The following is a 13,718-nucleotide window of genomic DNA, read 5'->3' on the forward strand; positions in this document are numbered from 1 at the left end:
AGAGAACTATCCACTATAACTCCAAGATCCCTTTCCTGATCTGTCGTAGCTAAATTTGACCCCATCATGTAACATCCTCAGCCGTGAAGACTGAAGCAAAGAAATCATTTAATCGCTCTGCAATGGCACTGTCTTCCTTGATCGCTCCTTTTATATCTTTATCGTCCAAGGGCCCCACTGCTTTTTTAGCGGGCTTCCTGCTTCTAATGTATTTAAAAAACATTTTACTATCGTTTTTTGAATTTTTGGCTAGCTGTTCCTCAAAATCTTTTTTGGCTTTTCTTACTACATTATGACACTTAATTTGGGAGTGTTTATGTTCCTTTCTATTTTCCTCACTAGGATTTGACTTCCACTTTTTAAAAACTGACCTTTTCTCTCTCACTGCCTTTTTAACATGGCTGTTAAGCCATGGTGGTTCTTTGTTAGGTCTCTTACTGTGTTTTTTTATTTGGGGTATACATTTAAGTTGGGCCTCTAGTATGGTGTCTTTAAACAGTTTCCATGCAGCTTCCAGGGATTTTAATTTAGTTACTCTACCTTTTAGTTTCTGTTTAACTAGCTTCCTCATTTTAGTGTAATTCCCCTTTTTGAAATTAAATGCCAGAGTGTTTGACCGCTGCGGTGTTCTTCCCAACAAAGGAATATTTAAAGTTATTATATTGTGGTCACTATTTCCAAGCGGTCCAGTAACAGTTACCTCTTCGACCAGATCCTGCGTTCCAGTCAGGACTAGACCGAGAATTGACTCTCCCCTTGTGGGTTCCTGTACTAGCTGCTCCAAGAAGCAGTCATTTAAGGCATCAAGAAATTTAATCTCTGAATCCCGTCCTGAGGTGACATGTACCCAATCAATATGGGGATAATTGAAATCTCCTATTATTACTGTGTTTTTTATTGTGATAGCCTCTTTAATCTCCCTTAACATTTCAGCATCACTATCACTGTCCTGGTTACGTGGTCGGTAATATATTCCTAATGCCATATTCATATTAGAGGAATGAATTGTTATCCATAATGATTCTATGGAACATTTTGATTCCTTTAGGATTTTTGTTTCATTTGATTCTATATTATCCTTCACATATAGTACCACTCCGCCACCCGCACAACCTGTTCTGTCTTTCCGATATAATTTATATCCCGGTATGATATCGTCCCACTGATTGTCCTCATTCCACCATGTTTCTGTGATGCCTATTATGTCAACTTCCTCCTTTGATATGAGGTACTCCAGTTCACCCATCTTAGACAGACTCCGAGCATTTGTGTAAAAGCACTTTAAAAAACTACCACTATTTATATGTCCGCCTTTCACAGACGCCTTGGATTTTTTTATATGCGATTGTTTCACATCTGATCTTGCCCATATATTATTTCCCACATTCCCTGTCTGACTAACTTCTAGGGAGTCCCTATCTATGGAGCCTCGTGTAAGAGAAGTCTCCGTCCGATCCACGTGCTCCCCCGCACCAATCGGCTTTCCCCCACCTCTTAGTTTAAAAACTGCTCTACGACCTTTTTAATGTTTAATGCCAGCAGTCTGGATCCACCTTGATTTAGGTGGAGCCCATCATTCCTGGGTCCATCTTCCAGGCTAGTGCAGACTAAAGCTAGGTGTAACCTATACACAGTTCCCTGGGAATCAGAGAAGGCAGTGCACCGGCACACAGTGAGGAACAGTGATGATTCTGGTTTTGCAAAATTTGCAACAGAGAATTTTTCCAAAACCAAAACGATTTGGATCTGGCCCTGCTTAGGGAACCAGAGTGGGTAAGGAGCAAGCAAAGACCTGTTCTCTTGGATTGTATCCCAAACCTGTGTAACTTAGGACAAGTCACTCTGAGAGCCATTTTCAGAAAAAAGTTACGCACCTAGCAGCTCTCTCAAGCCACTAAAGGCTCAGAGAGTAGCCCCATAACACAGCTGGGCTTGTACAATGGGTAACACCTGCTTTTCCTCAAGGAAGGGAAATTCAAACAAACAAACTGACTCATCTTTCTACTACACCAGACACAGAAGAGCATGTGATTGCTCAAACATAGCTATGAAGTATCTATACCTGGCTTAGTTATATACTGTCGGACGTTGAAGATACCGTTTGCTAGAACATCCAGTGAGGTGAAGACCAAAATGTTCCCTTTCACATCGCCAACACAAAAAACACCTTTGCACCCATCCGTCCTGACTCAGGGAGAAAGAAAAGAAAATGGATCAGACCTGGTGTATATTGCCATTTCACGCATACATTAAACTGAAAAACTAGCAGGGGTATACAAAGACCCCAGTTTTCAAACAAGGCCAGCTTAGCTGGATATTCGAGCTTCATTTGGCTCAGACACACGTAGTAAATGCCCATCTTACACAACCAAGTCCCAGTCTGAGCATGCATACACGGGACGTGGAGAACCTATCTGAGAAGTAGTCTTTGGAAAGAACACCTAGATTCCATAGCCGTGCACAAGACAGATGTAAGGAACTAGGCTTGTCATGGCTCTGTGCAGTTTTTGCCCCCAAACTGGCTGAATTTTTCCCCCTTTAGATAACCTGAAAACTGAAACATTGCTTCCTTATATACAGCTGCAATCCAGCTCAGTATTTGTTTATTAGAACATACATTTGAAATAGAAGTGCCTGTCTAAACTTAGCTCCCTGCCAAAGATGTAAGGATACATCTCATAAGACAGATTCTAGTGATTACCCAATGATAACGCTAAACCTAGGCAACCTAAATATGGTAAGAGGATTCAATAGGTTGCCAACTTGGCCAAGTTTTTAGTAAATCGCCAATGCCTATTAAAGTCCCATGAACAACAGAGAGAAACATTCAAGAATATTTCTCCATCCTTGATATTTGTGGCCCTTTTGCTGTACATGACAGCAAAAGGAGTACACTGAAGACAGTGACATCAACATAAAAGACATTGAGTCCTCTGGGAAGGTCACTGAGTTCTAGGAGAGAAATCTATTGGGGGAGACACAGAACATAGGCCCCTTGGGAAACACATTTGTTTTTAAAAAGGTTCATGAACAGTCAAAAAAGGGGAGTGTAAAAACAAAATATACTTGAAAGAATGTCTGCTTATTCCTCTTACTGCATTATTTGGTAAGGAAATAGATGGAGAGTAAGAGAATGAACAATGTATACACGTGACACATCAGTGGCTTCTCACAACTTGCCATTGTCACTACACTATGCACAGTGACCATACAAAAGCAGCAGGTATGGGACTCAGATCTTGTTCCAAAGAGCAGTGCCTTTAAGTGCTAACCAGTACCTGGGCAGTGATTCAGTGAGTAGTTCTCTCTCCCCCCAGTAGAGGGTTACCTATATACATAAATATCCCCAGTTATTCATTTCTGAAGTGCCCTGCACAGGAGAGGAGCCAGGTGTCTGCGATGCTGTTATCAGTTTTGTAATCAATAAAAGAGCCCCTTTGAAGAAGCGGGTAACCTACCAGTAATCCAAGGCTGTAACACAGCTATCCAGTTCAGTGAGGGAAAACAGCCTGTCACATTTGTTGCCACTGATATCAAAAAATTCTGTGCAACAGAAAAGAAGAGAGAAACTCCCTGAATCACAGAATTAGCAACAACATCTCAGTGAACATTTGGTGTCCATGACCTTTTGAACCTAGCACATGTATTTGTCTTAAGTTAAGCATTCCACCGTGCACACATGCCCGTTTGCTGAACATGTGCAGATAGGGTCTCAAACTCAAATTTCTCTCACATTAGTGCCAGTCCTCAAATCATCCTCTCTGACCAGGCTCTGGGAGACAGGGCAGAGATCTCCATGGGTTCCCCTCCCTCCACCACATTTTCCAGTACTGCCCACTAGCCAATGCGCTCACACACACCCCATGGATTCCAAGGCCCCGCTTGCCACCTCCAGGCAATTTATCCCACCCCAGGAACCACTGATCATACAGCAGGGCTAGAGTGGCTTCCAGCTGCTAGCTGTGTGGCTGTGGCACATCTGTGTCCCAGGGGAAGCATCTGCAGAGCCGTCCCTTTCACAGGACACTCCAGGGCAGCCACCCCAGGACCTGCACTTTGGAGACCCCATAGAAACTACACTAACTACCTTATGGACTAGGTGGTCCCTCATACTTAGCATAGCCTACAGGGCCCTGGGCAAGCTGGGGCTGGCAGCAGGAGTTGGGTCCCTGGTGCTCACCTCAGCAATGGGAGCCCCAGGGAAGTGGAGCTAAGCAGCAGCCAGTCTCCTCACCCCCAGGCAGCAGGGACTCAGGTGCCCGCAGCCATGTGCAGGCCAGATTGCAGAACTGCTCAGACCATAGATGGCCCATGGTCTGAGAGTTTAAAACCTGGCTCCCGGCCAGAGGGCTCCACAGCTTTCCTTGTTCCTACTCTTCCCACTCCTCCTCTGAGCTTGAGTCTGCAAATGAGCTTATTTGCTTCTTCAAAGGGGCTGTCAATGATTTTAAACTAGATACTTGCATCACAGACCCCTTGCTCCTCTGCTGTGCAGAGTATTGTAGAAATGAGTAACTGCATGTTGTGGTGAACTGGGGGATATTTACATTTACACACACACACACACACACACACACACACACTTGTGGTGCTCTGGGGGATATTTACACACACACACACACACTTGTGGTGCTCTGGCACCTCTGAGAAGACAGAGGAGGAGTCGCTGAGTGTGGGGGAAGAGGGGCTTTTGCCTGTGAGTGCTCCAGCCTGGGATGCACCCACAGGAATGCCAGACCACAGATGTTGCCAGAGGAGGGAAGTCCAGAATATAGAGATCCAACTTGTACTGCCACTGATTTGACCCCACTATGCCCATACAAGGCAGGACATCATGCTCATTGGTGGGGAAGAGGGGCAGGATATGGTTCAGAACTTCACTGTGGGGAACTTCTGGTCTTCGTTTACCAATAAGCTGATCGGTAGAGGCTATCGCCAAGAGGTTGATATTAGACAGACACACCATGTCGGTGACCCACATCTGCTGACTGGTTCGTCGCCCAGATTGGTCAAGCTGCACAGAGGAGGAAACAAGCATCAAAAACCTCAAGTAACCCAAAGTAGATGCAAATCCCACTCAATGTTCCCATAAATACAGTGCTGGCATCCATCAGTCTCTGTGGGCTTAAGCAGGATGCAATCAATGGACAGGCCTTGGGCTCACTGTCTGACCTGTGGAGAATTTCCTCCTAAGTTAGCAATAGCTTTAGTTTTTTACACTTTGAATGGGAGCCCCAGGCCAGCATGTATTTTTAAACACAAAGATTTTACTCTTGAACTAGTAGAAAGATCCAGCAATCCAAAGGTTTAGTTGGTCTTGACCTATAGTTCTCAGCCATGATTTGTTATCTTTTGTTCAGTTTATAACAGAGAGCTTAGCAGACAGATCTAAACTGGAGAGGAGACCAAGCGCTCCTCATTACAGATGTTCTCCTGGGAAATTAGTGCACAACACTCCTTCCATGAGAAACTGGTTTTCCCCTTATACTCCCTCGATATCAAGCTCTTGGGAGTGCTGGAAATCCAAAACAGGCTTTTGACACTACCTCAGTCCTACGTTGTTAGTCTTCAGTGTAGCACAGCACTGACAAAGGTGATTTGGTGACTTGGAAATACTTCACACATTGGGCAAAACTCTCCTTTCCAAGCCACACTGTGGGTATCCCAGCCAATGAGCAACTCTGTGGTGCCACATGCGCTGAACGAGCACTACATATACAGAGGAGACATCTCCACTGTGAATACAGACTCTGAGACCACCTGAGTTGACCCTCTCCAAGGAGGCCACATCAGCCTCATTTCCAGATGCCTAAATGGGAGAACGCCTTGGTCCAGGAAAGACCAGGAGCCCTGCTGCGTTATGTGGATTACAGAGAATTCATCCCTTCATTTCCATAAGGTTCACAAGCCACATACCTGGACAGTGCGGAGCAGATTGAATTCATCACTCCAGTAAAGCAAGATTCCACCTCTGCTGACCGTGAGGAATCGCCCTGACAGATTCCAGCCACTTATTTTCTTGGCCTTTTCATTCCTATCTATTGCCTGGCCCTGATTTGGATAAAACTGCACCTTGATGATTTCCTGGCCTTGGACCCTAAGAAATGGAGCAGCACGGTCAGGAAGCAGAAGGGTAACAGAGACAGGAGGTCAGGAATGGAGCAGGTGGGAGCCTAAGGACTGAGAGGAGGATAACCTTAGACAGCCTGACAGGGAGCTCAGCATTTTGCAGAAACTGGAAACCCAGGCCCTGAACCAAGGAGCTTTTCATGCAAGTCAGTCTCAGCTTCGCATGGGGAGAGAAAACAGCAGGTAAAGTGTTGGGAGTGGGAAGGAGATTTTCACACAGAGGCATAAGGTTACTAGTATTCATGCTATGATGGCTCCACCCCATTAACACAAAGATACATTACCGCAGTGTTTCCCAAAGTGTGGTCTGCAGCCCAGTACCAGTCCTTAGAATATATACCAATCATCATGCACGATCCTATTAATTTGGTACATTTTGTATTTTCCTGCGTAATTAAGGTAATAAGTTAGGCACTTCAGTATTCTATATCAAGATTTATATTATGTACTATTGTTGTTGAATAAATAATAAACGGTGAAAGTGTATTCATTTTTTCATTTTTTGTGTGTGTTTATTTTTGGGCTGCAAAAAAAAAAAAAGTACTGAAAAAACACAGGCTCCAGCTATATAAAGTTTGGGAAACCCTGCATTACAGCATGCACAGAGAAAAAAATACCTGTCAGAGGGACTGGCATTTATGGATGTAAACAGAAACCCAGACACAGCTTGTGGGTTTTTCCCCACTCCTCACAAGCTGGCCATATCTTGCGAGTGCAACTGGGCTGTCTGTTTATGCAATCTTAAAAGCCCTGTATTACTTAGGACAGACTAAATGACCACAGTATCTCTTCTAATCCAAGAGGCCTACAAACGGAAGTATTTACATTGCATCCATTCCTGAGAAACTAGACCACAAACTGAAGCCAGCCTGAGCTTTCGAGCAAACAGTCCCCAGTGCCTCCCTGGCTCTGGAGCTGTGCTTCTCCCACTGGTTGCTCAGCAACAGAACTTGCTAACCTTCAGTTCATGCTGCAGAGCTCATCTATTCCCAGACTGAGGGTAGGAGGTAAAAGGGATTCATGGGTGTTGGGGGTTACCTGAGCTGTGGGTAGTGAGCCCTATAAGCGGAGTGCTTGTCCACCCCCACCCCCTCAGGAGAGATTCAAATGCCGCCCAGCTAATTAGCAGAGCGCCCACAGGCAGAAGATTGTTTCTACTGGTGGTGTACGTCCACATATGCTCAGTGCATACAAAATTTCTTCTGCGCATGGATAGTAAAATTTTGAGGGACCATTGCTGGGGAGGATTTGAGTTTCAACAAAATGGCATTAGATGAAAGTTTGTGAGAAGCTTGTGAATGAGTGTGGTGAAATAGGGCTGTCATTCATCACAGCACCAACTCCCAAGGATATCACATTGGCAGGTCTGAGAAAGAGGCAATGCCTCACTTTCAGCGATCCCCAGAGAAGGGAGAGTTTCTCGTGTTCTGGTTTGTTGCTATAAACAGCAATAACCTGCTGCACCCCTAGTTATACTCACAATCTCACACTGAGACTGATTCCACACTGACGGAAATCCATCTCAAACAGCCATTTCCTGCTCCTCACTTATGTTTAACAGAGCTTGTTCCTTAAATGAGGTTAATATATTAAGCCCATTTCAAATGGGAAGCTGCATGTTTGCCACTTGTTAAATAATTGATTTTAAAAGACACTTTCCACAACTAGGATGGAACAAGAACACACTAAACTGGAAGCCAAACAAAAGCAGCTTTAATGGGGCTCACTTAGAGTAAGGCCAAAGAGCTTACACTGGAATGACTTTTATGGGCATCTGAAATAGCAGAGGTGATTTACTTCTCAGCATGTCATCCTTTCCTCTGTACTCCCACAAGATATAGTTCAGATACTCTTCCTACGAGAAGAGAGCAATATCAGTACATAAAATGAGAGCAGAATTAATTATTTTACATTCTAACGTGCTGATAGATACCGCAAGAACTTTGGCGAAGATAACAGGAAAGCATGTCTTCCCCCAACTTTAAACCAAGCTAAATGAACATCAGGAAATGTGTGCAACTGCTACACAATCACCATTGTCTTTGATTGGAGCACATTACCCAGCTCACGGAGCCATCGCAATCAGTGTCAATCTTCATAAATATGATATCAATATCTTCTTCAGTAATATGGTCAATTATCTTCTTCATGGCCTTGTGGAACTCCTTAATATCCAACCCTGGGAGAATAAACACAGTACTATATATTCAGCCCTAAACTTTTCCAGATAATTACATCTATAAAAAAATGGACTGAAGAGCACATGAAGTGGTAATTAAGTATCAAAACCAAACACATCCCCTCAGCCCCCAAGAGAAAGACAGATTTCTCAACAACTTGTGCCTACAAAGGGAGAGTTCGGTATTTAATTTGCACTCGCAATTTATTGCAAACTACATAACAGATACCAGTCTGTGCAAAGGCTTAAAAATTAGCAGGTTACGTATGCAATTTCCCAGTCTGAGTGCATACCAGTAGGTACCTAACCAGTGCAGAACTTCTTTGAAAGTCTGATGCTAGCCAGTCAAACAAGATTTTGGGAAGCGGCACCTAACTAAGGTCTCCTAGAGTGTCTAAATCCAAGTCACAACATAGAACTGTGCTCTTGCCCCTAGAAAGGGCTAGCGCTGTTTTATTACCTACAAGCCTTAGTTCAGGACTAAAGGAAGGGAGTGAAGCCCTCTTACAGATTGTCAAGGAAAGCAGGTCATAAAGATCAGAAGAAAATAGCAGAAAATACTTTTCCGTTTTCATCTAATTTTTATTTCAACTGAAGTTTTCCAGACTGCTGTTTTCAGGTGTACCCTACTGTGCCTACTGTTAGAACAATCCCACAAAACCTACACTCTTAGCACTGCAGAAAAACCACCTTGCCAGGAGGTGGCTAGGCACGTAGATCATGTACAATGTCTAAGACAGCCAGTATTGAAACAAAGGCAATGCTCAGGGAGATATACCCAGGCAAACCTGAAATTCATCCTGCAGATCATCCCTTCTCAAAAGATGAGCAAAAAAAACTCCATCTGGGAAAAAAGCCCACGCGCAGAGAAAGCTGAATATCTAGACAAATGTCTATTGAAGCGCAGAAGGGGAGCAAAAGGGCTGGGTTTTAGTCTTGGCTCTGACCTATTGCGATACCTTTGATTAGTTACCTTTCTTGTCCCATAAACAACAAGCAGTCTTATAGCACCTTAAAGGCTAACATTTATTTATTAGGTGATGAGCTTTTGTGGGTAAGGCCAACTTCCTGAAATTGTTTTCCTATCTGTAAAACAAGTATACCACCACCATGGTGGCACAGTGGGAGTGTGAGAGATTTAATTCATGTTCACGAAGTCAAGATCTTCAGCTGGAAGAAGTTATGGAAGTATTAGTGTCATTACCATAATACAGGATTTTACCTATTTAAACAAAGCCTAATCTAGAGAGTAGCACATTTCTTCTCTTAGCTTCCTGAATATTAAAAGTGTCACTTCTATTCCATCAAACTACATACCAGCAACCTACATCTAGTGGCTGAGGAAGAGGAAATCTGTGTCTGCTTCACCATATAGAAGTACAGCTAACAATCAAAATTGGCTAAGTGTGTGCCTATTGACTGATTCACACAGAGGATGAAACTGGAGATATCTTCAGTGGAAAAAGCTAGCTCAAAATAACTGATGAAACTTGAGGGGCCTAATTTGGTGGATGCTGCTATGTATATGGCATTCTTCTTAGGAGCAGCAGAGAGCTACAAACCTTAAAAAGTGACCCCTCGCTATCTAGAAAGGGAAATGTTTGGGGAAAACGCTTTATCATCACCTCCACCCTTGTCTAAATCCGCTTCCTGGAATGATCGCTCCAATTTCTGCAAATGCTCATAATTGATCTGATCCTCCACTTGCTGCGCACGGGAGGTATCCGCGTAGTCTGAGAACCTCAGCATTTGTCTGGGAGAGGAACAGTTCAAGCCAGTTTTGCTCAGAAGTCCACTGACCTATAGAAAACAGTTGGGGATCAGGAACAGCTGTGCAGAGCTTTTATCACACCCAAGATAAGCCCCTTTAAACCATGTCTTACATAAATGGAGCAAGAGCAGGGGCACAGTAAATATCTCATGATGAGAACATCTACAGATAAGTATGACAAGTGGCTCCTGCTCCAAGGACCCTAGAAACTGAAGGTCCAGCCCTGTGAACTCTTATTCAAGGAAGTAGCGCTCACTATTGAGAGTGAGCCCACAGACTTCAACTGGGGTAAATCCACAGAAGCGCAGACTACACAAAGTCTGGTGCACCACAGCGCTCACTTTAGACCCATTTCATTGCTGCAATATAATTAATTTTAAATCACTAAGAAATACAGGACCCAGTTTATAGCTGCCACCAAACAATCACCTTTACATAGAGGGCTTCGTTGGCTGGGGTACAGCTGGCAAAGCTAATTCTCTGCCATCTTCTGCAGATAATCCTGCCATAAGGGGCACGTCAAAGACAACCCAACAAGCGGGCATATTGTCTAATCCCAGGCGCTACACTGGCCCATTTGTCTTACAGGAAGCTGGATGCAATTACCACAGCACTCAGGCTGTTTCAATCAGTGCTACAAGCTGAATTGTCCCCTTACTGATCCAGGATAGGAGAGAGAGAAAATGAGCATAAAGCTAATAGTCCCTCCACCTCTCTGTGTGTCTGCAACAGAATTCAGCCCTAACATTGAGATGAACTGGGCACATTGGGCAGGTTGAATGTCTCTCATCCGGCAACTTTCGGACCTGATTGGTGCTGGATGGGAGAATTTGCCAGACCACAGGAGGTCAGTATTGTCTAGCACATTGCCAACATTCCCACTGCTTCCTAGGCTCTTAGAAGACATTTAGGGGTAAATTACAGCTAAACAGCAGCACAGAACACTGAGAGCCAAAACTAGTGGCTGGAAAGAAACATGGGACCACAGAAAACTTGGCCACACCCATAAACTAAAAATCATGCCGCATTATGGAAATGTTACCAGACAAGAGACTTCTGGATCAGAGGTTCAACCTGTAGTTTCAAAGCAGGAGCACGGTCATGTGTTTCAACTTTAAAACAAGGTACTATATTTTCCTTTCCCCTCTTATGCCTTAAGCTCTATGAATGACTGTTGAAGCTTGCTTTTTAAGAATATTAACATGGCCAGCAGTTCTCAATGAAACTTAAAGCAGACAAAAAACAACTGAGCTGGATGCAAATATTAAAACACGTCACAAAATACTGCACTTGGAAGAAAAGATTATTCAGACTTCCAATATATTGAGGTGCAGAGTTAAGAGAATAATGACCACCACACCAGTCCCACTGTATTTGCATTTTAGGAACATTTGATAACCTGTTTTTACACACTGTGTTCATCAACACCATTACTGCTCATTTACCTTTTGCTTCATTTGATAGGGTTTAAAGTTTCCTTCATCACCACTCTCATTATCCACCCTGAAAGTTTGAGAGATACACAATGTAACTATTTGCTTTGGATGTGGGAAACAGACTGGAATCATTAACAAGGGTGTAAGTCTTTCCACCCTTAAACAGCTATTTGGGTATTAATACTTGTATTAAAATAATTTCAGTACAAATAAACGTAACCTGAGGTGGTCCCTGACATTGGCTATGCTGCCTTAGGTATTGCCATGTCAGTAGTTCTTACTGCAGAGCTGTGTAATCCTAAACTCACATCCTGGGAGCTATGGAAGGGTGGGATCGTAAGAGGTGCAAAGCATCTTGGCCTTGAATTGAAGTCATTTAAGGCTTTATTTTCAGACATATGAAGCACTGAAAGACAAGCTAAGTCAATGGGGGCAGCATGTGCAGGTACCTAAGTGTTTTACAAAGTTTGAATTAACTTTTACACTGCCCCAAGAAGGTAGAGGCATTTTCATTCCCCTTTTGCAGATGGGGAAAGTAGGGCAGGATATCAATGGACTGGATATTAAGTCACTACACATCCCATCAAGCAGGCAGAAAGGATTAAGACGAGGCATTACTATCTGGGAGGGCAACGAAGGGTCCTGTGGCACCTTATAGACTAACAGAAAAGTTTTGAGCATGAGCTTTTGTGAGCACAGACTCACTTCATCAGATGCTGGTCTTGGAAATCTGCAGGGCCACATATAAATAAGCCAGAGCAAGGGTGGAGATAACAAGGTTAGCTCAGTCAGCAAGCTACCAGCAGTTGATCTGGAGGTGTGAACACCAAGGGAGGGGAAGCTGCTTCTGTATTTAGCCAGCCATTTGCAGTCTTTGTTTATCTGGGAAGGTGACTCAGAGAAGCAATAAATTAACTAGCTATTGTGATGCAAGTTCTTTGTGTATCCTGTCTTTCATTACTCACCATGCCACAGAGGGATGAATACCAATCCTAGAAGTCTCTGGGTGCAAAGAGCTGCTCAGCCTCTCTGAAGTAGACATGTTCTTCCTGTTCCTGCTGCATATGCACTGGGGACTTCCAGTCCAAGCCCATCCCCAAACTCCACTATGATGTCACTTTTGGATTTGTGACATCACCAACAGAACTGTAGGCAGACTGCTTTCCCCAGACTCTCTTGGAAGCATTAGGTGAAGGTCTTCATGTCAAAAAGCTACAGCTCAGCAGATAGATGAGGAGAGGAAGTTCCTCTAACTGCTCCAGAAGCAGCACACATAGATGCTACAGATGAATTAAGACAGGAACACTTACAAAGGAGCTACAGAACACACAGGAACATGGCAGAGGCCATTCTCAGCAATTTATGTCTAGAAATTTTCTCCTTTTCCTACTTGTTTAAAGTGCTACTAGGAAAGCAATCTCAGCAATGGATCTACAATCATAACTCCCAGTGTCAGAGAGGTCGCCACATTAACCTGTATCTTTGAGAGAACAAGAAGTCCTGCGGCACCTTATAGACTAACATTTTGGAGCATAAGCTTTTGTGGGCAAAGACCCGCTTCATCAGATGCAACTGATGCCACAGGACTTCTTGTTATAACTCCCAGTGGTCTTTCCTTAAATCCACCCCTCTGTTAACAAGATGATTGAGAGAAAGCCAAATTGAAATTAGATTTGTTTTTAGATTTTTTGACTTGACCCCATCTCAATTGTCCCTCCCTTTTAGGCCTACCTGCTGCTTGTTTATTTGATATAAAATACTGAATCATGCAATTGAGGTTATACTGAGAGACTTATGTCAGCATAATCCCATATTATTTAAAGCTTGCTAGATGACTTTTCTTGTATTGCTCACTGGAGCATGGGTGGGTTCAGACAGATCCTCAAGATTAAGAGGCAACCAGTTTATGAAATTACTTTGCAAAAGGACACCACTCTTCTGTGGCCTTGCTGAAATTTCTTGCAGACCTCAGGGAAAAAAAAAAACAAAACACACTTGGTTCCTGTTTTCTACATTTCCGGGACAGGTCAGCCACAGATTTTTAAAAGGCTGCTTTTTGAAAGCTAGCCAAGCTTACTAACCTGTTTCTTTAAAGGAAACTTTTTCTCAGACATGTCTGACAAACAGAAATGTCTTCCAGACTACTTAAATCTGACCCGCAGAGAAAAAAAAATGGGTTTGTATCAACATTTTTCTCGGATAT

The 13,718-nt window shown here is 43.4% G+C and overlaps 1 protein-coding gene across 1 annotated transcript in view; it reads right to left on the reverse strand.

The window, feature by feature from the left end:
- The window catches only part of EFCAB8 (EF-hand calcium binding domain 8), a 48,573-nt gene extending 35,766 nt beyond the window's left edge, over positions 1-12,807 (reverse strand). The window contains exons 1-9 of the mRNA XM_075011886.1: positions 12,481-12,807; positions 11,525-11,582; positions 9,934-10,108; positions 8,190-8,308; positions 7,881-7,984; positions 5,917-6,097; positions 4,909-5,014; positions 3,459-3,543; positions 2,063-2,184 (exon numbers count right to left, since the gene is read on the reverse strand). Coding sequence (XP_074867987.1) covers positions 2,063-2,184; positions 3,459-3,543; positions 4,909-5,014; positions 5,917-6,097; positions 7,881-7,984; positions 8,190-8,308; positions 9,934-10,108; positions 11,525-11,582; positions 12,481-12,557 — 1,027 coding nt within the window. The 5' untranslated portion in view covers positions 12,558-12,807. The remainder of the gene's footprint in view (positions 1-2,062; positions 2,185-3,458; positions 3,544-4,908; positions 5,015-5,916; positions 6,098-7,880; positions 7,985-8,189; positions 8,309-9,933; positions 10,109-11,524; positions 11,583-12,480) is intronic.
- Positions 12,808-13,718: the final 911 nt, after the last annotated feature.

The sequence above is a fragment of the Carettochelys insculpta genome, chromosome 17 (assembly GCF_033958435.1).
Source record: "Carettochelys insculpta isolate YL-2023 chromosome 17, ASM3395843v1, whole genome shotgun sequence".
Taxonomy (NCBI): Eukaryota; Metazoa; Chordata; order Testudines; family Carettochelyidae; genus Carettochelys; species Carettochelys insculpta.